At 39.6% G+C, this 27,201-nt stretch overlaps 1 protein-coding gene across 12 annotated transcripts in view; it reads left to right on the top strand.

Moving 5' to 3' along the window:
* Positions 1-27,201, top strand: part of TPK1 (thiamin pyrophosphokinase 1) — a 351,344-nt gene that overhangs the window by 71,933 nt on the left and 252,210 nt on the right. For all 12 annotated transcript variants that reach the window (XM_045052931.1, XM_045052941.1, XM_045052937.1 and 9 more), the window contains one exon: positions 8,423-8,494. In XM_045052931.1, coding sequence (XP_044908866.1) covers positions 8,423-8,494 — 72 coding nt within the window. The remainder of the gene's footprint in view (positions 1-8,422; positions 8,495-27,201) is intronic.

Genomic DNA, 27,201 nt, shown 5'->3' with positions numbered 1-27,201 from the left:
ACCCCAGAGGGATACGGAGTTTTAGATTTTAGAATGTCTGCTTTGAGATCTACTCCCATAAACCGTGTAGTTACCACATGTAATTCTGGATGCTACTTTTTCTGCAGCCCGTGCATTAGTAAGGCTTCGAGTGTGATATGAATGCCAAACTGACTTCATTGAGTTAAAGTTCCAGAGGAGACTAGATGAGAAAAGTTAAGAATTTCAGATCCCAGTATTTGAGGACCCGTAGATAGAATCGGCTTAACATAAATGTGATATATAGAAGTCGCTGAAGTGGTTGGTTCTTGATTATTAATAACTTATTTAGTAAATCTTAATTGTATTGTATATTTTCATACTGTGTCATTCTTTTCAAGAATCACTTCACAGATCCCACCTTAGTGAAAGTATTGGTTTAGAGGAGCAGTAACATGGATAATAAAGCCTTTCCCTTTGAGGGATGAGTTTACATATCAAAGAATCTGTGACAGAAGGTGGTTTCACTCGTTTATTTAAATATACATATTGTATCCTTGAATGCCTTCTTTAGCCGTGCAGACCTTGTCAAACATTAAAGGACCATTGGTTGATCCAAATTATTAACTCCTTGCCAGTAACATTGAGCACCTTGCCGTGTGCCAGGGTTTGAATTTCTTAGATTGATGTTCCCTCTATGTTGAATGAATTAGTGGGTTAAAGTTTTCCTTCCTCCATTCTGATGCATGCCTGTTCCTCTTTAACGTCCTCTCCAATTCCTGTTTAGATTGTCTCAACACAGCCTGGACCATGATCATTGCATTAATTAAAATTTAGTTTCTGTAGAATAGGGAAACCCTAAATAGTAGTGATTGAAATAGAAGTCTAGTTTTCTTCACATGAAAGAACTCTGCAGGCAGGCAATGAGGTAGTGTAATGGAGGCTTTGTGGAGTCATGGGGGACCCAGCCTCCTTCAGGCTGTTGCTCGCTCTTTTGATGCTTTTGATGATCGTAGGTGGCTGCAGAAATTCTATTCAGCAGTTCTCAATCCTTGATGCAGAGGGCAGGATGGAAGAAGAAAAGAAGCAGAGGATAGAGCCGCCACGTTTTTTTTTTTAAGTGTATTTATTTTGAGAGAGAGTGAATGGGGGAGGGGTGTAGAGGGGGACAGAGGGTCTGAAGCAGGCTCCAGGGGCTCACAGCCTGATGCAGAGAGTCGCGAGATCCTGACCTGAGCCCCAGTCAGAAGCTTAACTGACTGAGCCACCCAGGCGCCCCAAGCCGCCTCCATTTTGAGGAGGTTCCTACAGGCAACTTACAAAGGTCTGATTACATCTCCTTGGCCAGACTTCACCTGTAGACTACATTTTGCTACAAAGGAATCTGGGATACACAGGTTTCCACCTGGACAGTAATGTGTCCAGTAAAACAAAAAACGGCCAAACAAAGCAAAACCCAAAAATGAAGCAAAATGAAAACACCCTTCAGGGATTCTGTTGTTAAACAAGAGAAAGAGCCTCCGAGGCGGTTACTGGTCTCGGTCACAGTCGTTCACGGTCATGCTGCCCACAGGAGCATCCTAGATCCCTTTCCCTCCTGACCAGTGATTTTGCCAATTCTCAAACCACATTGTCATTAGCGTTTATCATCTTGTTTATTTATGCCTGTTCCTGCCTCTCCCAGCGGAATTAGTGGGGGCAAAGTGCTGAAGTTACAGATGGGTCTGATATCCTCTATTTTTGCTGGTTAGCCCCAAATGAAATTGTAGTCTTTTTTTTAAATTTTTTTTATTTTTTTCAATATATGAAATTTATTGTCAAATTGGTTTCCATACAACACCCAGTGCACATCCCAAAAGGTGCCCTCCTCAATACCCATCACCCACCCTCCCCTCCCTCCCAGCCCCATCAACCTTCAGTTCTCAGTTTTTAAGAGTCTCTTATGCTTTGGCTCTCTCCCACTCTAACCTCTTTTTTTTTTTTTCCTTCCCCTCCCCCATGGGTTTCTGTTAAGTTTCTCAGGATCCACATAAGAGTGAAACCATATGGTATCTGCCTTTCTCTATATGGCTTATTTCACTTAGCATAACACTCTCCAGTTCCATCCACGTTGCTACAAAGGGCCATATTTCATTCTTTCTCATTGCCACGTAGTACTCCATTGTGTATATAAACCACTATTTCTTTATCCATTCATCAGTTGATGGACATTTAGGCTCTTTCCATAATTTGGCTATTGTTGAGAGTGCTGCTATAAACATTGGGGTACAAGTGCCCCTATGCATCAGTACTCCTGTATCCCTTGGGTAAATTCCTAGCAGTGCTATTGCTGGGTCATAGGGTAGGTTTATTTTTAATTTTTTGAGGAACCTCCACACTGTTTTCCAGAGTGGCTGTACCAATTTGCATTCCCACCAACAGTGCAAGAGGGTTCCCGTTTCTCCACATCCTCTCCAGCATCTATAGTCTCCTGATTTGTTCATTTTGGCCACTCTGACTGGCGTGAGGTGATATCTGAGTGTGGTTTTGATTTGTATTTCCCTGATAAGGAGCGACGTTGAGCATCTTTTCATGTGCCTGTTGGCCATCCGGATGTCTTCTTTAGAGAAGTGTCTACTCATGTTTTCTGCCCATTTCTTCACTGGGTTATTTGTTTTTCGGGTGTGGAGTTTGGTGAGCTCTTTATAGATTTTGGATACTAGCCCTTTGTCCGATATGTCATTTGCAAATATCTTTTCCCATTCCGTTGGTTGCCTTTTCGTTTTGTTGGTTGTTTCCTTTGCTGTGCAGAAGCTTTTTATCTTCATAAGGTCCCAGTAGTTCATTTTTGCTTTTAATTCCCTTGCCTTTGGGGATGTGTCAAGTAAGAGATTGCTACAGCTGAGGTCAGAGAGGTCTTTTCTTTTCCTGCTTTCTCCTCTAGGGTTTTGATGGTTTCCTGTCTCACATTCAGGTCCTTTATCCACTTTGAGTTTATTTTTGTGAATGGTGTGAGAAAGTGGTCGTTTCAGCCTTCTGCATGTTGCTGTCCAGTTCTCCCAGCACCATTTGTTAAAAAGACTGTCTTTTTTCCATTGGATGTTCTTTCCTGCTTTGTCGAAGATGAGTTGGCCATACGTTTGTGGGTCTAGTTCTGGGGTTTCTATTTTATTCCATTGGTCTATGTGTCTGTTTTTGTGCCAATACCATGCTGTCTTGATGATTACAGCTTTGTAGTAGAGGCTAAAGTCTGGGATTGTGATGCCTCCTGCTTTGGTCTTCTTCTTCAAGATTCCTTTGGCTATTCGGGGCCTTTTGTGGTTCCATATGAATTTTAGAATTCCTTGTTCTAGTTTTGAGAAGAATGCTGGTGCAATTTTGATTGGGATTGCATTGAATGTGTAGATAGCTTTGGGTAGTATTGACATTTGGACAATATTTATTCTCCGAATCCATGAGCATGGAATGTTTTTCCATTTCTTTATATCTTCTTCAATTTCCTTCATAAGCTTTGTATAGTTTTCAGCATACAGATCTTTTACATCTTTGGTTAGATTTATCCCTAGGTATTTATGCTTCTTGGTGCAATTGTGAATGGGATCAGTTTCTTTATTTGTCTTTCTGTTGCTTCATTATTAGTGTATAAGAATGCAACTGATTTCTGTACATTGATTTTGTATCCTGTAACTTTGCTAAATTCATGTATCAGTTCTAGCAGACTTCTGATGGAGTCTATGGGATTTTCCATGTATAATATCATGTCATCTGCAAAAAGTGAAAGCTTAACTTCATCTTTGCCAATTTCGATGCCTTTGATTTCCTTTTGTTGTCTGATTGCTGATGCTAGCACTTCCAACAATATGTTAAACAACAGCGGTGAGAGTGGACATCCCTGTCATGTTCCTGATCTCAGGGAAAAAGCTCTCAGTTTTTCCCTATTGAGGATGATGTTAGCTGTGGGCTTTTCATAAATGGCTTTTATGATGTTTACGTATGTTCCTTCTATCCCGACTTTCTCAAGGGTTTTTATTAAGAAAGGTTGCTGAATTTTGTCAAATGCCTTTTCTGCATCGATTGACAGGATCATATAGTTCTTATCTTTTATTAATGTGATGTATCACGTTGATTGATTTGTGAATGTTGAACCAGCTCTGCATCCCAGGAATGAATCCCACTTGATCATGGTGAATAATTCTTTTTATATGCTGTTGAATTCGATTTGCTAGTATCTTATTGAGAATTTTTGCATCCATATTCATCAGAGATATTGGCCTGTAGTTCTCTTTTTTTACTGGGTCTCTGTCTGGTTTAGGAATCAAAGTAATACTGGCTTCATAGAATGAGTCTGGAAGTTTTCATTCCCTTTTGATTTTTTGGAATAGGTTGAGAAGGATAGGTATTATCTCTGCTTTAAACGTCTGGTATAACTCCCCTGGGAAGCCATCTGGTCCTGGACTCTTATTTGTTGGGAGATTTTTGATGACTGATTCAATTTCTTCGCTGGTTGTGGGTCTGTTCAAGCTTTCTATTTCCTCCTGATTGAGTTTTGGAAGCGTGTGGGCGTTTAGGAATTTGTCCATTTCTTCCAGGTTGTCCACTTTGTTGGCATATAATTTTTCATAGTATTCCCTGATAATTGTTTGTATCTCTGAGGGATTGGGTGTAATAATTCCATTTCATTTATGATTTTATCTATTTGGGTCATCTCCCTTTTCTTTTTGAGAAGCCTGGCTAGAGGTTTGTCAATTTTGTTTATTTTTTCAAAAAACCAACTCTTGGTTTCATTGATCTGCTCTACAGGTTTTTTAGATTCTATATTGTTTATTTCTGCTCTGATCTTTATTATTTCTCTTCTTCTGCTGGGTTTAGGCTGTCTTTGCTGTTCTGCTTCTATTTCCTTTAGGTGTGCTGTTAGATTTTGTACTGGGGATTTTTCTTGTTTCTTGAGATAGGCCTGGATTGCAATGTATTTTCCTCTCAGGACTGCCTTCGCTGCATCCCAAAGTGTTTGTATTGTTGTATTTTCATTTTTGTTTGTTTCCATACATTTTTAAATTTCTTCTCTAATTGCCTGGTTGACCCACTCATTCTTTAGTAGGGTGTTCTTTAACCTCCATGCTTTTGGAGGTTTTCCAGACATTTTCCTGTGGTTGATTTCAAGCTTCATAGCATTGTGGTCTGAAAGTATGCATGGTATAATTTCAATTCTTGTATACTTATGAAGAGCTGTTTTGTGACCCAGTATGTGATCTATCTTGGAGAATGTTCCATGTGTACTCGAGAAGAAAGTATATTCTGTTGCTTTGGGATGCAGAGTTCTAAATATATCTGTCAAGTCCATCTGATCCAATGTATCATTCAGGGCCCTTGTTTCTTTATTGACCGTGTGTCTAGATGATCTATCCATTTCTGTAAGTGGGGTGTTAAAGTCCCCTGCAATTACCACATTCTTATAGATAAGGTTGCTTATGTTTGTGAGTAATTGTTTTATATATTTGGGGGTTCCTGTATTCAGCGCATAGACATTTATAATTGTTAGCTCTTCCTGATGGATAGACTGCGTGATTATTATATACTGCCCTTCTTCATCTCTTGTTACAGCCTTTAATTTAAAGTCTAGTTTGTCTGATATAAGTATGGCTACTCCAGCTTTCTTTGGACTTCCAGTGCCATGATAAATAGTTCTCCATCCCCTCATTCTCCATCTGAAGGTTTTCTCAGGTCTAAAATGAGTCTCTTGTAGACAGCAAATAGATGGGTCTTGTTTTTTTATCCATTCTGATACCCTATGTCTTTTGGTTGGCGCATTTAGTCCATTTACATTCAGTGTTATCATAGAAAGATATGGTTTAGAGTCATTGTGATGTCCGTAGGTTTCATGCTTGTAGTGATGTCTCTGGTACTTTGTCTCACAGGATCCCCCTTAGGATCTCTTGTAGGGCTGGTTTAGTGGTGATGAATTCCTTCAGTTTTTGTTTGTTTGGGAAGACCTTTATCTCTCCTTCTATTCTGAATGACAGACTTGCTGGATAAAGGATTCTTGGCTGCATATTTTTTTCTGTTCATCACATTGAAGATCTCCTGCCATTCCTTTCTGGCCTGCCAAGTTTCAGTGAAATTGTAGTCTTAAAGCTGTGGACCGTCAGCTTCTGTCATCCACTTCTTAGAGCAGTTGTTTGAAAATTGTTCACATTCTGCTCTAATTCCATACTCTCGCTTCGTTTTTGTTCACATACAAGTAAATCGACCATACTCCACCTCTACCTCTGCATGTTTTCGCGTACCTCAATCTCAGTAACTATTTTCATCAGTAGGATGGAAGTCTGAGGAGGTCCAGAACCTCACTTCTGCTGCTTGCTGCTTTCGCAGCAGGGCCTGAATGGGAGTGCTTTGTGCTCTCTAAATGCCTGCTCAAGGAATGACTGAGTTCTCTCCTTGTTTCCTCTCACATCTCTCCTCTTTAGAATATAAGATTACTTTCGTTTGAAGAACTTGCTCTTGACTTCGCTGCCATTTCCCCCACGCTTCTCATGGTTCACTTTTTATTTTTGTGAGAAGAGGCCTCTCTCCTCCTGATTTACCAACTTCTTGTCTCTTCACTGTCTTGAGGCTCTCTCTGTGACTTCTCAGATTATGCTTTGAGATGTGCCCTCCTCATTGACCTTTGTTGGTTCTTCAGTCTCTGTGACATCTCAGCAGCACGCTGTGTTACTGACAGCACGTTCTTGGAATCCCCTCTTCACTCTTTTACCTTTCTGACTTTTCTTTCTGAGTTTCCTTTGTTGATGTCCTTCAGCTCTGCGGTGGTGAGCAAAACAGAATAATTTTGCTCTCATCCTTTGTTCTTTTCTCTCTGCTTTCTTTGCAGTATCCTAGGCGCTAGGTTGCTCTTTGACCTTAGCTATTGTTTCTGTGTGCGTGATTACCAAATAGACACAAATTGCCTTTACTATTCATTTTGTATCCTTTTAAATACTTCCTGCGTGCCTCAACCTAAACTCCTCTGTCAAGTTAAACTGTATGTGTGAAATTTGGGATGCCAGTGCTAATGCCTTGGGCTCCTGTCATTAGGGCGTCACTTCTGAAACTGTATGGAAGTAACCCTAATGGCAAAGGATAGCAATTTCCGCTGTGGTGTTTTCTTTGTCTGGAATGCTCTTTCCTTTATTCTTTTCAGCTTCCTTTCTCCTTTTAAGATCAAGTTTGGAAACCTGCAGTTCACAAAGATTTCTAGGGTGACACCAGACCTTATTGACTTTCTGGGCTTTGAACTCCCTCCATACTCACTTATCTGTTACCTGGCACTCTTCGTATACTTGTGTCGTATTGTGTTGTAGAATAAATCCTCTTTATTATAAATGTTTTATCTCACAGATACTCTGTAATCTTAGTCCTCTTTGTACTCGCAGTGCCTAGTATATAATCAGCACTTAATAACGTGTGCTGTGGATGATGGCTTCCCCTTTGCATTTCCTTATCTTGTCCCACTTCTAATACTGAGATTGCTTAAAAATTAATTTTTCTTATCACCAAACAAACATTTCTCTTTCATAAATGAAATGGAGTGCTTGGACTGAGCCGAATGACAGATTTTCGATAGCCTGATTGCATTTTGCTTTGCACTATTTTTAGTACATTATAAAGGGCTTGGAATGACTGTTGGAGAAGTAACTTTCCTCTGTCTTTTCAGTGTCTTCATCTTTTGAGTGTCATGTAAAAACTTGGAATGAAAGAATCATGATAAGAGCTATGGGATTCTGTGCAGACACACACGCAGTTTTGTATGTGGTGGGGAGAGATGGAGTGGGGGAGAGAATATGAATAAATAAAAATGAATGTGAGGACACACTGCCCAAGCCCATATACCACTTGGCAACTAATGTTGGGAGGATGCCGGACCAGCCCCGCAGAAGAGTAGTTGTGTCAAAGGGGTGGTATCTCATAAGGATGTCATTTTAAGAGCATTCTCCCCCTTACCCCCTGCAAAAAGAAACCTACCCAGTTGTTTTTATGATAAATTGTTGTTATAATCAAGCCCTCAGCAATATAGTAATGTGGTAGACATACTGAATAAAGAAGATCTAGTTAAACTATGGTGTCTTTTAAAAATAAGGTATAAGAAATTAGCTGTGGTTGAAATTTAGCTCTGTGTAGATGGAAAGTCTGGGTTAGTTGGGGCACCTGGGTGGCTCAGTCAGTTAAGCATCCAGCTCCTGGTTTGATCTCACCGTTTGTGAGATTGAGCCCTCCCATTGGCTCTGTACTGACCGTGCAGAGCCTGCTTGGGATTCTCTGTCTCCCTCTGTCTGCCCCTCCCTTGCTCATTCTCTCTCTCTCTCTCTCTTTCTCTCTCTCTCTCTCCCCTTCAAAAGAAATAAACATTAAAAAAAAAATCTGGATCAGTAGAGGGTAATTCCAGGCTCAAATGAGGGGAACAAAGGACTTCACCTACTAATTTACTTCTTTTTTTTTTTTTTTTCCATAGGGAAGTTGAAATACTGCCTTGTGGTTTTGAATCAGCCAGTGGACAAATGTGTTCGTCATCTTTGGAGCAAAGGTAATCTCAATTAGTGTTCACATTTCTTTACCTTCTTTACTCCTTGTAGGATGAACATGACTATTAAATATTCCAAAATCTGACTGTCATACCAAAAAGTGTAATTCCTAGCAAAGTGATTTAGTTATTGAATTACCAGGAGAATAAATCTTTTCTTAACCAGTTTCCACTTGTGGTTTCCGCATCATGAATCCCCAAGGACAGAATTACAATGTAGCATCATTATACTGCATTTCTGATCCACCCTGTGGATGTTAATCCTGAGTACTTACTAGGTGTTTGTTGAAGTGTGACTAGTTTTGGCACCAGGGACAACAAAAAGCATCCTCAAGCCTCACTCATCCCAGCATCCAACAATAAGATATCTGCAGGGTAACCAGATTTGCAAAATTAAAAAAAAAAATGTTAACAGGGTATTAGAATCTCTAGGGAATGCTGAAAAATAGAAACAGTAGTTTTACAGAATTCATACTTCCATGAGTTTTCCTGTAAAAAGCAGCCTTTATTAACTTTTTTTTACACTATTCTTTGATTTATTTTTTTTACGTTCTTTGATTTGTATAGGATTAACCCTAGGCTAGAAAAGATTATTAAATACCATTTGGTGTTTTGAACCTCTGCTCTTCCATGAGATTTGAGTTTTTTTTCCAAAGGGATACTTCTGCCAAGGTTCCCAGTGTAAGTTACAGGCCAAATTAGATAGACAGAACCACATGATTGTTGATAGGCTGATGCGTATTCCAGATGACTCTTCTAATGGCAGAATTCTTTAGTATTCTCAGCATCCAACTCTCACGTCTTGGAATGCAAACCTATTAGGCCAATAAGCTCACATCTGCGGACAGGGGTCCTTGTAATACTAGAGGGAACAGATCATCGTGGGTGATTTTGTGTAAGGAATTGTTCTTGTCTTGTGTGATTACCATGAAAATTCTTGATTCCAGATTTAGCTATCTTTATGTGAGCCCACTGAAAATGGCACACTGTTACTGTACCAACACTGCCCTGAAAGCTGGCAAGTTACCTAACCAGAAGCTTCACTCTCCTCGCACTTCTCACTTGGTTGTCATTAGGTAGTTACTCAGGGGCGCTAAAAAAAGGTCTTTTTTATTTTTATTTTTTTGGTCACTTCAGGGCCTACTGCTGTGTCTGGCTCATAATTACTTAGTAATTATAACAAAGGAAAGTGAATTTGAGGGGTGCCTGGTGGCTCAGTTGGTTAAGCATCTGACTCTTGATTTCAGCTCAGGTAATGATCTCACTGTGATTTGTGAGATCCAAACCCACATAGGGCTCTGCACTGACAGTGTGGAGCCTGCTTGGGCTTCTCTGTCTTCCTCTCTTTTTGCCCCTCTCCTGCTTGTGCTTGCTTGCACGTGCACTCCACTCTCTCTCTTTCAGAATAAATAAACATTAAAAAAATTTTTTTTAAATCTTTATTTTTGAGAGAGAGAGTATGAGTAGGGGAGGAGCAGAGAGGGAGACACAGAATCCGAAGCAGGCTCCAGGCTCTGAGCTGTCAGCACAGAGCCAGATGTGGGCCTGAACCCACGGACCGTGAGATCATGACCTGAGCCGAAGTCGGACGCTCAACCGACTGAGCCACTCAGGAGCCCCATAAATAAACATTTTTTAAAAAATGCTGTGGTTTTGGAGTGATGGTTGGGTATTGGTGGGGGGTGGGGGACGGAACTGAAACTGATGGCCAAGAAAGAATTCTTGAGACACTTTTGGTGCGAAAGGTGGTCTTATTAAAGCATGGGACAGGACACCCATGGGCAGGAAGAGCTGCCCCAGGATTATAAGGAGTGACTGATAATATACTTGGGAGCTGGGGGAGGTAAAGGCAAGGGGAAGTTTCCCAAAGGATTTTCATATGCTGAAGAAGACTCAGGATCCTGGAGGCCTAGCTATCATCAAGCTAAGGTTGTTTTTCCCCTCTAGCAAAGCATTAACAGTAAGACAGTTGGGTGTTCCTGGAGGAATGTTATACTCTGCCAGCCTGAAGCATTTGTCAGTGAGCTGCAGGTTATAAGGAAATTTAATTTTATCTGCCATTTCCTTCTGCCTTTGTTTCCCATGTCATTTCCCCTTGAATAGTTTTGATCCTTAAATCATTAAGGTTGCTGAGGGTGGAAGGTCTTCTCATCTGTAACTTCTTCCTGCTATTAGGCGCATAGAGGTGTCCCTACCTATGGGTCAACAATGGTCAGTTTGAGGAATTTATATAGAGGAGTTACAAAGGCAGAGGCAGCCAGTCCAAGGGAGAAAACCTATATGAACCTCCTTGAGTAGAAAGGATCATCTGTCAGCTAGAAGTTATGGCAGTGAAGGAGGCTTGGCACGAGGCAGGGAGACACTGGAAAAGACAATAAAATAAAGTTAATAGTATGAGACAGAGAAGCCTAAATAAAAGACTTTTGGTAGTTAATCAGAATTTTCCGTTAGTCCTTCATTGTCCTTTGAAGAGAAATTTGAGGTCTTCCACAGGTTCACAGGAATAAGAAGGCGTGTCAGCTGACATACTAGACTCCTACAAGGAAGGTAGCGGTTTAATTCTTGATATATGAGTCCATGAGAAATGTCCTCCTAATTTTACTGCAGTGGGAGTGCATAACATAGCCCTGTAGGAGGCATATATGGCCTCCAGGAGTGCATAATATGGCCCGGTAAGAGCCCTTCCGTTATGGAGTGAAATCCGTTGCTGTTTTAGGTTTCCAATCCTTTAAATAAACCAGGTCTTCTGGGTTTACATGGGGTGAGTTGCTAGTAACTGTCAGATCAGGCTTAGGGAGGATATGGTTTGCATATTCATTTAGAGATTTATGAATTAACCTGGCCTGACATGAATAATTTAATAGAGCATTCTAGTATCTATTTATTGATAGGTCTGCAGTAAGAAAAGGCTTTTTGGAAGAAGATTGGAAACCTTAGTTTGGAGAGCCATAGCCAAACAAAGACTAATTTGTTTGTAAAACAAGTCTAATTTTAACAAACCTGGCCTAATTATTTACATAAACTTAGCAAGAATAGTGATAGATCATATAGATCTTTTAAAAATGTGCTTTGGGGTGCCTGGGTGACTTGGTCGGTTAGGTGTCCGACTTCGGCTCAGGTCATGATCTCACGGTCCATGAGTTCGAGCCCCGCGTCGGGCTCTGTGCTGACAGCTCAGAGCCTAGAGCCTGTTTCATTTTCTGTGTCTCCCTCTCTCTCTGCCCCTCCCCTGTTCATGCTCTCTCTCTGTCTCAAAAATAAATAAACATTAAAATTAAAAAAAAAATGTGCTTTGCTGGAGCTTTTTTGTAAGGAACCTCTAGATTGAACTTTTAGTAAAGCCTGTCAGGGTCAGGAGCCAAGTGCTTGCCATCAGGCATGCCTAGAGTACCTATAGGTTTGGGTGAATTCCTCTTCTCAAGGTCCCTGAAGTACCCTGAGGTTCCTGCACCTGCCAGGAAGTGACCTTCTTTGCTTACCTGGTAAGGCTGCTGGGAGCTATGTAAGCAAGGTATCAGGCCAACAGTTCCAATGGGCTGCATGTTTCATAAATTCAACCTCAGTTTCTTAAAGCTGCCTGGTCATATCTGAGTCTATGCATGTATCTCAAATATGACATTCCAGTCAAAGCCTTGGTAAAATAACCAGTATTTCCAATGGTATCAGAATAGATGCTTATTGAATTATGCAAATAACTGTAGTTGCCATGAAAGAAAGAACACTCAATGAGAGTTTTCTGAATTTCACAGGGGTCAAGTAGAGAGAAAAGTTAGATGCTTCAGTTTGTTCACAGAGGAATACTTTATCCTATTTCTGTATATCATACATATCTTTTTTTTTCTTCTAACGTTTGTTGTATTTTGAGAGAGAGGGAGAGAGAGAGAGAGTGAGCACACGTGAGTGAGCAGGGGAGGGGCAAAGAGAGAGGCAGACACAGAATCTGAAACAGGCTCCAGGCTCTGAGGTGTCAGCGCAGAGCCTGACGCGGAGCTCGAGCGCGCGAACCGTGAGACCATGATGTGAGCCAAAGTTGGACACTGAACCTACTGAGCCACCCAGGCACCCCTGTATATTATGGATATCTTAAGAGAAAGTTTCCTTAATCTGGAAGAGCAAACATTAGAGAACCAGCAATATTTCAAACAAGAGTCACAAAAACTATAATGACAAAAAGACTCAAAAATGGACACAGTTAAAAAATCTGATGAGCGATTACAACATAGCTGTCAAGAAGTCCAGTTATTTCTGTAACTTATATCACTTCAGTCACAGAATATCACATGATGGCATCATACTAAAATATATTAAAACTTTAAGAATTGCATATAATCTCCAGAATAGTTACAGTATTTACCCAAATGTAACCTACAACTATTATTTGTGCTTTCAGAGTAACTTAACATACTAAATAAAAAGGCCTACTTGGTCAAAAAGACTTGACTTACAGTTTAAATCTTGGGAAGTTTGTTAAAAACCTCAGGACGTTATAATGCACAAAGCAAGTATACATCAGACCCAGATATCCTTAGTTTCTCTGCAGTAAGTACAAAACACAAACCAACATGCTGTAATCAATACTTTAGTATTTTATCTCGTTTGGAAAAGACCTAGATGTCCAATGGACTCAATTCCAATTTGTCATGCAAGCAAAACTTTAAAGTTTCAGGTTACCAAAAACTTTGAAATCTTAACAATTACCCATGAAAAATTGTGACACAGAATTAACCATCATTTTAAGTCACCTTTTTGCTAACAAACTGCAAAAGAGAAAACAGCTTATTTGACCTTCAGTAAATGTAGGTAGAATAAAAAGGTTAATATATTTAATGCTAGTAACTCTTTTTTATTAAACCAACAAACTTAAATTAGTTTAAATACTAAATTATGTTCCACTTGGGTCCACTTCAAAGGCAATTAATTTGTTCCCCATGGTCAATTTTTCCCTGGGACACTGGTGGGGAAATCTGGACAGTCTAAATAGGGTGCTCTTTGCTCCTGACATCGAGGGCGGGAGAAGTAGCCAGTGGTGCCCGAGGCCCTGAGGATGGTATAGAAGCCGGTTATACAGGAGGAGGAACAGGGGGAGGGGGAGGCAGAAGAGGTGAGGTGCCACCAGAAGTCAGAGGAAGAGTATTCCTGGTTCTAAACCTTGTCAGCTCAGACAGATGAGCAGACGCCACTTTTTGCCCGACTGAAGTGGAGTTAGGCAGTCCATGTCAGGCAAGAGAAGACAGGGAACTTCCCTGAAACGAAGGGAGTTTCAGCAGATGCCTCGGAATATTCCTTCACGTCCCTGTCCTGAGATAGACTAACCACAATGGACTCCATTTACCATAGCCATTAACCTGGGAAATAAATGTGGGAAAGACCCCCACATGTATTAGGAAGGAGGAACAGTGAGGGATAGTGTCCCCTTCGTTAGGGATGGCTTGTGTTTCTTCCAGCAACCTGGCTTCTCTTAGGCGGAGGCCTATTTAAATTATCATCCAGAATGTCAGGAAGGAGTTTATCAGCCTGGTTCTGCAGGAGACTATTAGGTCTGCGTGCTGATTTAGAGCTATGAAGGCCTGGACCCAGGGTACCTCCGTCTCATTTGCCCTGTTTCCTGCAAAAGATCTAATTGAGATCCTAGGAGGCCATGCAGTGTTAAAGATCAGTCCCTTCTCAAATGTTGCCATCTGACTTATTTCCAGTGGATCAAAGAGACATGCTAAAGGAGAGTCCTTGGGAACTAAAGACAGAGGTCCATTCCCAAGAAAATCCACCCCTTTCCACCCCCCCCCCCCCCCGCCCCACCCCTACTCCCAGGTTGTGTCCCACATGTAGGATATGTCAGAGGTTTCTGGTGTCAAAACAAGCTGAGGTGTCCCTTGAACAAAATTACCTGCCGTAAAAGTTACCGCCTGACATAAAGGTCCCCACACTTCCCCATTGCATTCTAGACTACAGTGGGTTCCAGTGCGTGGACTCAGTTTGCCTTGCTGAGAAGGCCATGCATAAAGGCCAAGCTGTACGTTGGCCTGCCTTGCTGAGAAGACCATGAAGAACCTGCTGTTTTTAACCCATGGAAAACAGTGAAAAGTTTTACAAGATGAAATTACCCAATTCTGTAACTTAAATAGTCAGTAGAGGATAATGACGAAAAACAGTAAAGATAGAAACCCATTGTGTAAATGACATTCCAACACATGTAACCTTTAAAACTCATTTCCTGGGAAAGGGTCTCCGGTTGGGTTTTAATTCATTCGGGTACTGGTTTCGACCGGCTCTGAGCAGAGGTCTCCTGGCCAGAAGCAGCTAAACCAGAGATGTGGAGAGGATCACGTTGGGCCAATGAGGAGGAAACCTCCCACGGGAGTCTTAAGATTAAGGGCTGTCCTGGTGACTTTAGCTAGCTGTCCTGGACCCAAGATGGACCACCTTGTATAAGAACAGAAATGAAGAGAAAGCATTTAAGTCTGAGTCTTCTTACCATCCCGAGCATGGCACTAACTTCCAGCCAAAAGGCAGGCTTTCTCCTCCCTGTGGAGTAGCCACTGACTAGAGGATTGCATTCTGAGCAATAGATGTGAAAGTGTTCCAATAAGACAATAGTCCTTGAAAAGCCCCTCAAATGAAAATAAAAGGAGAGGGGATGTACTCCCCGAGGCTCAGAGTCCAGATGAGAAGGCTCAGCCCCATGTTAGGTGCCAAAATGTTGTGGTTTTGGAGTGATGGTGAGGTGGGGTGGGGGTGGGACATCCAGAAAGAATTCTTGAGACATCTTTGATACAAAAAGGTGGTTTTATTAAAGCACAGGGACAGGACCTGTGGGCAGGTAGAGCTGCCCCAGGACTATGAGGAGTGACTGATTATATACTTGGAAGTCAGGCAAAGTAAAGAAAAGGAAGTTTCCAAAAGGATTTTCATATGCTGAAGAAGACTCAGGATCCTGGAGGCCTAGCTATCATCAAGCTAAGGTTGTTTTTCCCTCTAGCAGAGCATTAACAGTAAGACAGTAGGGAGTTCCTGGAGGAACGTTATACTCTGCCTGCCTCAAGCATTTGTCAATGGGCTGCAGGTTTTAAGGAAGTTTAATTTTATCTGCCACTAATGTCTGCCTTTGTTTCCCACATCAAATTTGATTTGAAAAAGTCTCTTGTCTGACATAGACAAAGGATTTATTTGATTTGCATGAAAATTGAACACTAGGTCAGTTTGTATACATGGAGAAAACTAATGGTGTCTAAGTGTGACATGGCCTGAATTGGTTAGGTGAGTCTCCTTCCCAAAATACCTTTTCTTCAGGTTATTGAAATGTACTTTCTTATATACTTCAGGATAATCCTTAGCTCTCTGGAGCCATTAACCATTGTAGAAAGCAGCTCTGTTAATAAGTACTGAGGAAAGGTAGAGTAAGGTTTTTGTGGTTCTCATAGTAGAAGCTGTGATTTTTTTTTTTGTTCGTAGTATCCTGTTTTGTATTGTTATTTTTCCAATAAAAAGTAAAAAAAAAAAAAAAAAAAAAAAAAAAAGAGAAACTTTGAGCTTGAGTCTGAGTTGATGATCTTAACAAAAGTGAGAGGCCTAGAAAAAAGTATAGGGTAGCCTTGAGGGCCTTGATGGAACAGTGGTGTGGCTTGGGATTTCAGCAAATAAGGGCCAGAGGCAGCTTTGTCTGGTGCTCTTTGTGCTGTGTGTGCAACACTTTCTAGAACCTTCCTTCTGTGGATGTGAAGATTTGTGAAGAATGGAAATGAAGGGGTGAAATCAAGACTGTTATATCAACCCACAGACAAATTTGGAGGCTGCTGCGCAGTATAAGTCTCTTATATAAAATCGGTAATTTAACTTTAATCTATGCTAAGGATTTAGGATGAGCAGGTATTTCCTGAGATTCCTTTAAGGGGAAAGACTATTTTGAAGGCTTATTTATTAGTTTTCCCCTGCAATGTTTATGTGACAGGTTATGCAATTTACATTAAATGACTAAAGAAGAGCTTCAAGGGAATTTAAAAGTGGAGGTTTTTAAATGTATTTTCTTTTTAATACTTCATGAAGTTTCAGTGATTTTCTTGGTTACAGGTCTGGGTCATTTTTATTTCTACCTGTCCCAGCCTTTTATATACCCAGTTTGATCTGGGGATAGAAACTAAGTATATAGATAGGTAGGTGGATAAAAAGGCAGATAGAAATGTAGTTAGTATCTGACTTTTCTCTTAACTATCAGAGGTTATTGGCATTTGTGAATGGATATTGTCCTCAGATTTCTTAACCTTTTTTTTTTATTTTTTTGAGTCAGGCTTTCTCTTCCAGTAAATGTCTTTCTCATCCTGAAATATGTGTTAAATGAACAAAAATAAGGATGTCTGTGTTTGAAGGATTCTGCTTATTTCTTGTTGTGTAGATCAGTTATTCGCCACTTGAGGTCACCATGCTAATCAGGATCTTTAAAGGTATTTGGAAAGACCTGAGTTACATAAAATTAAAAAAACAAACGAAGAAATAAAAAAATCTAACAGACATTCACTTACCTGAGATGAGGTGATAGATAGACCATAGATCAGGTTTTTAGGAGTTTGACTTCTTAAAGAATATCTTCATTAAAAAATTTTTTTTTAATGTTTATTTTTTTTGAGAGAGAGAGAGTGAGCGGGGGGAGGAGCAGAGAGCACAATGGAGACAGAATTTGAAGCAGGATCTGGGCTCTGAGCTGTCAGCACAGAGCCCGACATGGGGCTTAACCAACAAAGCTGGAGATCTGAGGTCAGACGTTTAACCCACTGAGCCACCCAGACGCCCCAAAAATATCTTCATTTTTAATGTGAGTTCACAGCTTTTCTCTGTTTTCCATTTGACCCATAGAACATGTGACCATGTTAATTATATTATGAGTAGATTATCAGATTACATTGATGCCAATGTGATTTGTTTTCTCCTGTAAAAGGAGTTAGTTTTCTTCACTTGATTTCTTTCTTTTTCAATTCTCTGGCAACAAAGCTTCAGATCATGCCAGAGTATGGGGGTATGGGCTCCGTACTCCAGATCATTTTTGATGAGGCTTTAAGTCCTACATCATTTGACAAATCAGGCAGGTCTTTTAGGTTGAAAGACCTGTTCCTGCCCATGCAGTATACATGAGTCAAAATAGAACAAGGTCTTTGGTGTTATAAAAACATCCGTGTTTTCCCTTCTGGTTCATTTGTAACTGCTTGTTGAGTATATTCACAGACAGAAGCACAGAGGCATGAACACTTCCTCATGAAGGCAGGTCTGAGGCTCTGGGAGCCACAAGTCCTTAGGATGATCTTGCTCATCCTTGTTTCTTAAGTAGCTGAAATTATTGTAGTATGTGATTAAATGTACTTGGTCATGTCTGTATGCCTTTTGCTTTCTTTTTTAAACAAAAATACCTTACATTTATAAGTGCTTATAAAGCAGTTTTAATAGAATCCTGACGTGCTCCATGAATTAAACTGATCTTGTGCTAGTGAGTAGTATGCCATCAGATTAAAGTTTTAGATGCTGTAGAAATCTGCTATAAGGCAACTTTCTCCAATAATAGTTTTGTTGTATCAACCTTTTGCTTTATAAATTGTGCACTCCAGGATTCTCTAAGCTTGTTTTTAACCTGGTTATTTGCGGGGAAGGTCAACCAAAGTTAACAAATTTATATTGTGTAGTTTTCTTTTTTTCCTTTTCTATTCACTGGGACCTCTACCTCATTTTGGTGTCCAATATGACACCTTCAAATAAATGAAATTCAGTAAAAGCCACTTTTAGGTGTAGATTGGTTGAATTGATTGGTTTACTTTAATATGCTTGGTATCAACCCACGTTTTAATCCCACTGTATCTGTTTGAGTACTTTATCCCTGTTAGATTTCCAGGGAAACATGGTTTTTGACAATCACCTTGAAATTTTGAAATCACCTTAATGCTATTCCTACAGCTCACTCTGAAGGCTAGTCCTGGTCCATTTTATTTATTCGTTTATTTTTTCTTTATTAACATTTATTCAGTTTTGAGAGACAAAGAGACAGAACATGAGTTGGGGAGGGGCAGAGAGAGAGGGAGACACAGAATCTTAAGCAGGCTCCAGGTTCTGAGCTGTCAGCCCAGAGCCCGACGTGGGGCTCGAACTCATGGACTGTGAGATCATGACCTGAGCCGAAGTCGGGTGCTTAACCAACTGAGCCATTAAGGGGCCCCAGTCATTTTTTTAAAGAGTGTTTCTGGGGTGCCTGCGTGGCTCAGCCAGTTAAGTGTCCGACTCTTGGTTTTCGCTCAGGTCATGATCTCATGAATTTGAGCCCAATGATGGACTGTGTGCTGGAACCTGCTTGGGACTCTCTCTCTGTTCCTCCTCCACTCGTGGGCATGTGCGTGCACGCGCGCGCTCTCTCTCTTTCTTAAAATAAGCATAAAAAAAAAAAAGAGTGTGTTTCTACATACACTATGGTTTTTTCTCTGGCCTCCTCTCCCGGAACTATTAATGATTGATTTAATTAAAAATGATTTTTTTTTTTTTTGTTTTGCGCAACATAGATTTTTTTATGTGTATTGCAAACTCCCTCTCATTCTTTAAGATCCGACAGCAGTGCTGTCTCTTGTGAAGGAGGGCTCCCTTAGTTCTCCCACTTACCAGAATCTTCTTTATAGTATTTGTATTGTTTTCCTATTGCTCATAAATGTCCCCTTATCCCTCTTGGAGGATAAGCTCCTTGAAAATGGATATAAAGTGCTTTTCAGATGCTGTTTCCTCTTCTCTCCTGTGAGACTAGCCTGGGGGGGTAGCGATTATAGGTCATGCTGGCAGTTGCTTCTTTTCTAGATCCTGGGAATCCTCTTCCCCTAATGTGAACTCCTTAGCAGGAACATGCATGTGGGCTCTCTTTTGCTCTTCTCTGATTCTTTTCTGGTCCTCAGCCTCCGTTGAGTCCCTTTTTACTTATGCTAAACTTGGGCCCTGTCCCTCATTTCTTCCCCCTCTGCTCTGTGACTCCCAGATGCTTATTTGGTCTGTCCTTGTACAACCAGTTAGAACTGATTTTTTTCATGAATCTCTCATTCTTTTCACATAGCTCATGTGCCAATGTGTTCCTTTTTTGCATCTATGATTTTATGCGTTTGATGGTTGGGGTGCTAACAAATATGTCATTGGAATATATCCTCTTTGTTCATTAAGGTATTATGGGTAAGGTACATCTTTTGTTGTATAGAAGGATATAAAATCATGCAGTTAAGCAGTACTCCTATCTTTTGACAGTCTCTCAGAAATTTATCATATGTTCTCATTGTAATACTCATAAAGCTCCTTTCTTTAAAATAATTTTGTTGTGAGAACTGTAAATTAATTTTATTTTTGTGAATTATAAATGTTTTTCTCTAGATATCTTTTTAATTTTAATTTTATTTTATTTAAATTTCTTTTAAAGAAGTTTAGTTATTTTGAGACAGAGAGAGAGTGGGGAGGGGCAAAGAGAGAGTGTGTGTGAGAGAGAGAGAGAGAGAGAGAGAGAGAAAATCCCAATCAGGCTCCTCACTGTCAGCATGGAGTCAGATGCAGGACTTGAACTCATGAGCCTATGAGATCAGGACCTGAGTTGAAAACAAGAGTGGGACATTTAACCAACTGAGCCACACAGGTGCCCTGTCCTCTAGATTTCCATCTTTAACTATAGAAATAGGTGTGCATTATAAAAATTTTAAACATCAGTTTATAATGAAAAATCAGTCCCTAGTGACTATTTACTATTCTCTTTATTGCTTTTTTCATGCTTGTAATTTTTGCTTTTTAATTATCCCCTATGAAATGATTTTTGAATGTATTTTTAATATCAGGGTAATGGATGAAATATTACTACTACATAGGAAAATCCTCCTGAAATGGTGAGTGCCAGGCCATGTGACTGTGTGCTTCATGGCAGTAGGCATTTTCACTGCCTGTTTTACTTCATTCTGTAGGCCATTTAGTCCTGTTTCCTAACAAGTATTGTCAGTTTTTCATGTGACCAGAAAATGGATTCCAAGTTAGTATGGGATATATGTATATGTATATGCATATGTATGTATATATGTGTATATATATCCACACACGTTTATATGTATTTACATGTGTGTACATGTATGCATACACATGTTTGATTGTTTACATTTGTTCCATGTTTAATTTATACATGCATTTGCATACACACACACACACACACACACACAGTGTTTTTGCTTGATGTTAAGCCTCAGTGTAAGTGAGCTTGGTGTGTGGTCCGTGAGAGGAGTACATGAACATTGTGGATAGTTATCCTTGCTCAGGAGGCTAAGCAGCACTAACTACCCACGGGAAACTAAGTAGAAGGGAAAAAAGTCTCAAAATGTTCTAGTTTTACAGTAAGTAGGTGGTGGACTCCCACTTAAAACCTGGAAAACGTAAGTCAAACGTCACCTTTGGATAACTCTCCAGGGGTGAATTCGACATTTTGCATTTCTTGTAGTTAATAGTACTAGTCCTTCAGATCGCAGTGCTCAGGTGTTAGATGGCCCTCTCTGAAGTGCAGACATTGTCACGCTCAACAGCTCTTCTCAGCAACCTGTTAACAAGAAGCAAATGTGTCTCTGTGGTGTTTTTTCTCTATTTCAGTCTAATATATAATAACCCATTTAATGTGAAAGACTTCTGAAAGAGCAGGCTTGGGAGAAGCAGCCAGAGAAACATGGCGGAGTCCATCATCATTTTCTCCCACACTGTATTGTATGTTGTGCTCTTAAGGATCTAGAAGCATTTATTTTTCCTTGGTCCTCCTTTAAACCCTATATACTGTTAGGTGTTAGATAAGCTCTGTTGTCTCTGTGTGTATTGTTTGTCCACTTTGCTTAGTGGCCTCTCTTTACAATAGAGTGTTTCAAGGCCAGCTACATCTGGAATTTTATTTAATTGATTATAGATGACCACTGGTTAATATTTGTGTACAATTGTAGATTAAAAAGTAACTTGAACTTTTCTGTAGTATGTCTCTGGTGGAAGCTGAGCGTCTCTGAGATTTTAGTTTTACAAAAATAGCTGCTTGGAGTCTTTGGAAAGAAGCTGCCCCTGGGAAGTAGAAAAGATAGTGAGAGGGTGTAACGAACGGACTCCTTACCACCTTGCTAGGAGACAGATATCTGGCCCTGAGAAAATCTGGTCTACATTCTGTGTCTAGAGGTTACTGGTGATGTTCAGTACAACTTGAATGGGATACCAGAGGAGAAACTGTAGTGCAAAACACTTGTTTAAACTACTAGAAGAGAAACACTGTTGAAAGGAAATACGCTACTTTTGAACATGTTTAGTAGAAACTGGACAGTGAGAATTGTTTGATTCATCTAATGGCAGAGTTTACAGAAATGAAAGTGACACCTTCTAGGAAGGCTTCCTTGCTATCTAAATAGTTACCATGGATTTAGCTTGTAGGGATGAGCTGGTTACGATTGCTTGGATAGGTAGAATATCATGTACGTTGCTGTCATTTGAATACATTGAGGCAAAGACCTAGCGGATGGATATGTTATCTGGGAACATGCTAGGCTTTAGGGTATTCAGATTTTAAGTTAGGATGATCTGGGAGGCATCTGTTCTAGTAATGAGCAGCTTAGTCGTTAGACTTAAGAATCCTGTAATAGTTAAGCCTATCACAGTTTATTGAACTACCAAATTGACACCATTTGTGTCATTTTCTATGCTTAGTGTTTCGCAGAACTTATGCTTTGAGCACATTTAAGAGAACATTGAGCCAAAGATCCGATGAGCAATTTGCATACTTCGTTCAGGTCCATTAAGTAAAACAGTTATGTACAAGCTGTGGTCCCTGTAAATAAGGCTGGCAGAAAAGATCTGTCCCAGTCATACGGAAACATTTGGGAGACTACAAAAAGATTATTTAATATAGAGCACATTTCAATATATTAGTGGCACAGAACAAGATACATTTTGTTTGATACGAGGCCAGAGATGTGTTTTACTATTCCCATCCCCAAGATGATGGTCCATTTCTGCTGAATTAGATCTTTTATCATTCTGGGTATTATAATACAAATATTATCAGATACTAAAGACCTCTGTGTTGTTTTTATTCCCAGGATCCGCTCTTAGGCCTTTGTGTTGTTTTAGTAACCATAATGTCATAGGGAATGTCGGGAATTTGTACCACAATTTTGGTGCTTGATATTTGAAATGCATTTATAAATCTTGTACTATGCTTTCTAATTCCATGGTACTTTATGTAAATTGCTGCACTTGATGTTCTAAAGACAGGTCATTTTTAAATACCAAGTTTCACAGCATTACATTTTGTAATATGTGTACTAAAAGGCCAAAAAATCCATTATTTTGTTTTTTAATCCATATTTAAAAATTTTTTTTAATGTTTATTTTTGAGAGACAGATCTTGACAGAGTATGAGTGGGGGAGGGTCAGAGAGGGGGCACGGGGGACACAGAATCTGAAGCAGGTCTAGGCTCTGAGCTCTCAGCACAGAGGCCAACGTGGGGTTTGAACTCACGGCCCTAGAGATCATGACCTGAGCTGAAGTAGGATGCTTAACCGACTGAGCCACCCAGGCGTCCTCATCCATACTTTCTGAGCATTGTCTGTGGCAAGCAATGTACAAGGATTGTATACCAGTGAGAAAGACACAGGCCCTTTCCTTAAAGTGCTTGCAGTCTAGTGTCTAATGTACCCAGTCCCAATGTGTACATCTTAATAGTCTCTGTAAAGTGTATTGTTGTTGTGGACTGATTTGTTTCCCCCCAATCATATATTGAAGCCCCAATATGATAATATTTGGAGATAGTGCCTTAAAGAGGTAATTAAGTTTAAATGAGGTCTTAGGTGGGGTCCTTACAAGAAGGGGAAGAGACACTGGGCATGGTGCTCAGAGTAAAGGCCATGTGAGGGCACAGTAAGAAAAGGTGCCCATCTCTCCCAGCTAAGGAGAGAGGCCTCAGGAGAAACAGCTGACACCTTGATCTTTGACCTCTGGTCTCTAGAACTGTGAGAAAATAAATTTCTGTTGTGTAAGTCACCCAGTCTGTGGTATTTTGCTACAGAAGTCCTAGCAAACAAATGAAGTTACATATAAGGCTTCTGGGCAAGTGGAGAATTGTTCAGCTCTCTCTTCTCTGTACAATAGCATTGATCTCAAAGGTCTGTTTTATTTGTAAGCCTGGTGCCAGGTTTTCTTATAGGCAGTCTTGATCTTACTTAGTACTTTGTAGCTTCAATCAGTTACTGGTAGGCATTGATACTCCCTTTGATTCGATTCCATATAGCCTCAGACTGATATCGCTCCCCTCCTTATTTAAAATTTTTTCTCGTACATTTATTCATTTTTGAGAGATAGAGCACAAAGGTGGGAGGGGCAGAGAGAGAGAGGGAGACACAGAATCTGAAGCAGGCCCCAGGCTTCAAGCTGTCAGCACAGAGCCTGACACAGGGCTCGAACTCACAAACTGCGAGATCATGACCTGAGCCAAAGTCGGATGCTCAATCGACTGAGCCACCCAGGCGCCCCGGCCCCCTTTTTTAGAGAAGACATGTCAGTGACTTCAGAGGAACAGTGGAAATTTAAAAAAAATCATATATATTAGATATTAATTTGATGGATATAAATAGATTTGGAAAATAAATTTTGGACATGTTAAACAAATACAGGAAAAAGTGTAGACCAAATAGAGGAAAATACAAATTTAAGTAACTTAATTGCCATTGATTATTTTCAGCATTAATTCATTACCCTGTATATACATTATTTGCTTTTCTTGTAAAACCTCAATTAGTTCTTTGCATTACTTTGGGACCATTATAAACTTCAGTCTGGGTATTTGGTAGGTCATTTGACATCACGCCAACCTTAAATGGACTTTCCCCCCCTTTTTTATAAAAGGATGTGGTTTTTATAAGATGTGGTCTTTTCTGTGGTCTCGTGGCCAGCCCTTTTACATTAGCTTTGTTTATTGAGTGGTAAATAAGGGATTGCTAATCCCACCCCTGGACTCTTGGTGAAACTATCTTTTGGTGCTTGGTAAGATCACCTAGGGATAGAAGGATGTTTAAGATGAGGGGGGCAGGTGGCTTTTAAACTAAGACGTAAATATGTTTATAAAGAAAGGTTGTTCCTGTATCTGCTTTATTTTTATTTTATTTTTTTGTAGTTTTGTGTTTCTGACTTGAAACATACAGTTCTTTTCTTTTCTTTTTTTTTTTTTTCTTTTTTAAGATGTGGTTTCAGGTCATCTCTACACCCAGTGCACTCCCTGAGCTCACAGTCCTGAGATGAAGAGTGTCATGCCCCACTAACTGAGCCAGCCAGGAGCCTCTAGACATATAGTTCTATAATAAAAATATTTCAGATATGTTACATTCTTTCTAATATATACATGAGGAAAATACCTCCTCTTTCTTCACCCTCAATTCCTGCCATGTTAATAATGTGTTAACATGTGTTAACACACACACACACACACACACACACACACACACACACACACACATACACACTTGGGTAGTCTTTATGAGGTGAGTAGACTCATTGATGGAGCCATACTGGAAAAAATATTCAGCAGACTGTCCAAGTATGGTAAATAAAGTACATTAGTGAAATCAGCCAAGATATGTTTGCCAAACTTTCTTTTAAAAAGTTACCTGCCTCTCTATTCTTTCATTCTTAAGAGACTTAAGAAAGTTTATTTCTTAAGCAACTTAGATAGTGAAAAGGGGAAAATACCAGTGTTGGTTGTTATTTCTTCCCAATCAGTAATAAATGAATAACTCTAAGAATTGAGCATTATAAAATATTTTAAATTCTTTCACTCTACAGTTGAAATTTATCTATTCTATAGATCAGTGGTCAATGTGTAAAACACATTTCCAAGGTAGTGGATGTCAATGGAAAAATAAAAGGATCATCCAGAATATTTGTTTTTGATTCTGCCATTAAATAAAACTGTTCTGTAACTTTATATTGAAGATCAGAGTGTCAAAAAATGCACCTTCCCCTCCTGTATTCTATCATTCCCTTTAAGAACATAGGAGTATTTTGCTTGCTGACTAATGTGATCGTGTCTTTGGGATGTTCTTGGAAGTTAAGAACAGGAGACAGTAGAGGATAAATCAGGTATAATGGATTTTTTTTCAGCAGTCAATAACTTCAGGTTATGTTAAAAAATAGATTAGTAACATATGTTTAAAATGTTCTAATTATTACCAGCATGGATCACCCATTAGACAGATATTTATTGAATATGTAACTTACTGTGGTTACAAACCCAAGCTAGTCTTTTTACTTAAAGATTACTTTGCACATCTTGTTTATAATGCATTTGGTAATTTCAGGCCTTTTCTTGGGGTTTCACTGGCACTCATTCATGATTCTCAGCACTGCACATTACTTCCTGTTCAATGGCGTATAGAATATTGCAGAAATAATAAAAAGGGTATTACCTTTGTACTGGCTGGAAATAGGCAGGATTTGTCATCTTGGAGAGAGGAGACAGAGATAAATATAGACTAGAATTTGTGTGGATATGAATGTAAATAGAAAATTTAGGAATCTTGAGAAATATAAATATGCCAACTTTAACGTCTGTATATTTGTTTAACTTAATAGATTTATTTTCACTTACCTCCAGATGCTTGAATTCACCAGATTCTCCTTTGCTTTGATTATGTAGGCAGGACTATTAGTTTTGGTTTCCTTACTTTTTAACTTTATTAATGCCAATTATTACTAAATCAAAGATGTCCTTGAGAAAGTAAGCTTTTAATCATAACATTCAGTAGGCCTCTGCGTGCTGTAGTCAAAAGCTCTCACTGCTTGAATAAAATACCATCTCTCATTGTTGGAAGTGGGATAGGAATATTGTCATAATGGTGAACGCAGAACAGTGTGTCTGGTTTTTAATGGATATTTTTAACAGAGGCCTCCATAATAACTTTCAGTCCCTTTGTGCCCTTTTCTATTTTGTCTTATATAGGAGAGCAAAACTATAACATGTGAATGTTACAAGTTAGTCTACAACTGGCATCTTTCCCCAATCATAACAGAATTGTAGGCATGCCTTAATAACGTACTCATATTTTCTTGGAGAGGTGAATTGTTTATGTTCTCAGACAATAACAACAATTTGAGATATATATGCTTTCTAGGTTTTAAAGAAGCAACACTCCTTTCCTCCAGAGGAGAAAAATAAATAGAAAATATACGCAAACTTTCTTTTTCTTTTTTCTTTTATTTATTTATTTATTTATTTATTTATTTATTTATTTATTTATTTATTTATTTATTTATTTTTAAAACATTTTTTTTTCAACGTTTATTTATTTTTGGGACAGAGAGAGACAGAGCATGAACGGGGGAGGGGCAGAGAGAGAGGGAGACACAGAATCGGAAACAGGCTCCAGGCTCTGAGCCATCAGCCCAGAGCCTGACGCGGGGCTTGAACTCCCGGACTGTGAGATCGTGACCTGGCTGAAGTCGGACGCTTAACCGACTGCGCCACCCAGGCGCCCCTTTTTTTTCTTTTATAAATAGAAAGTAATCTTTTCATACTTAAAAGCATTAAAGGCTGGGTATGTAGGTTTAGTTAAATGTGGTATAGAAATGGTTTGGAGGTTTCTACCAGCAGAAAATGATTTTTCTAACTCTCGTAAGCACACAACTGTGAAATGCTGCAGCTAAGTAGAATCCTGAGGACTTCGAC

The sequence above is a fragment of the Felis catus genome, chromosome A2, assembly GCF_018350175.1.
Source record: "Felis catus isolate Fca126 chromosome A2, F.catus_Fca126_mat1.0, whole genome shotgun sequence".
Classification (NCBI taxonomy): Eukaryota; Metazoa; Chordata; class Mammalia; order Carnivora; family Felidae; genus Felis; species Felis catus.
Note: the sequence above shows the minus strand (reverse complement) of the source record. Positions and strands in the feature narration are given on the sequence as shown.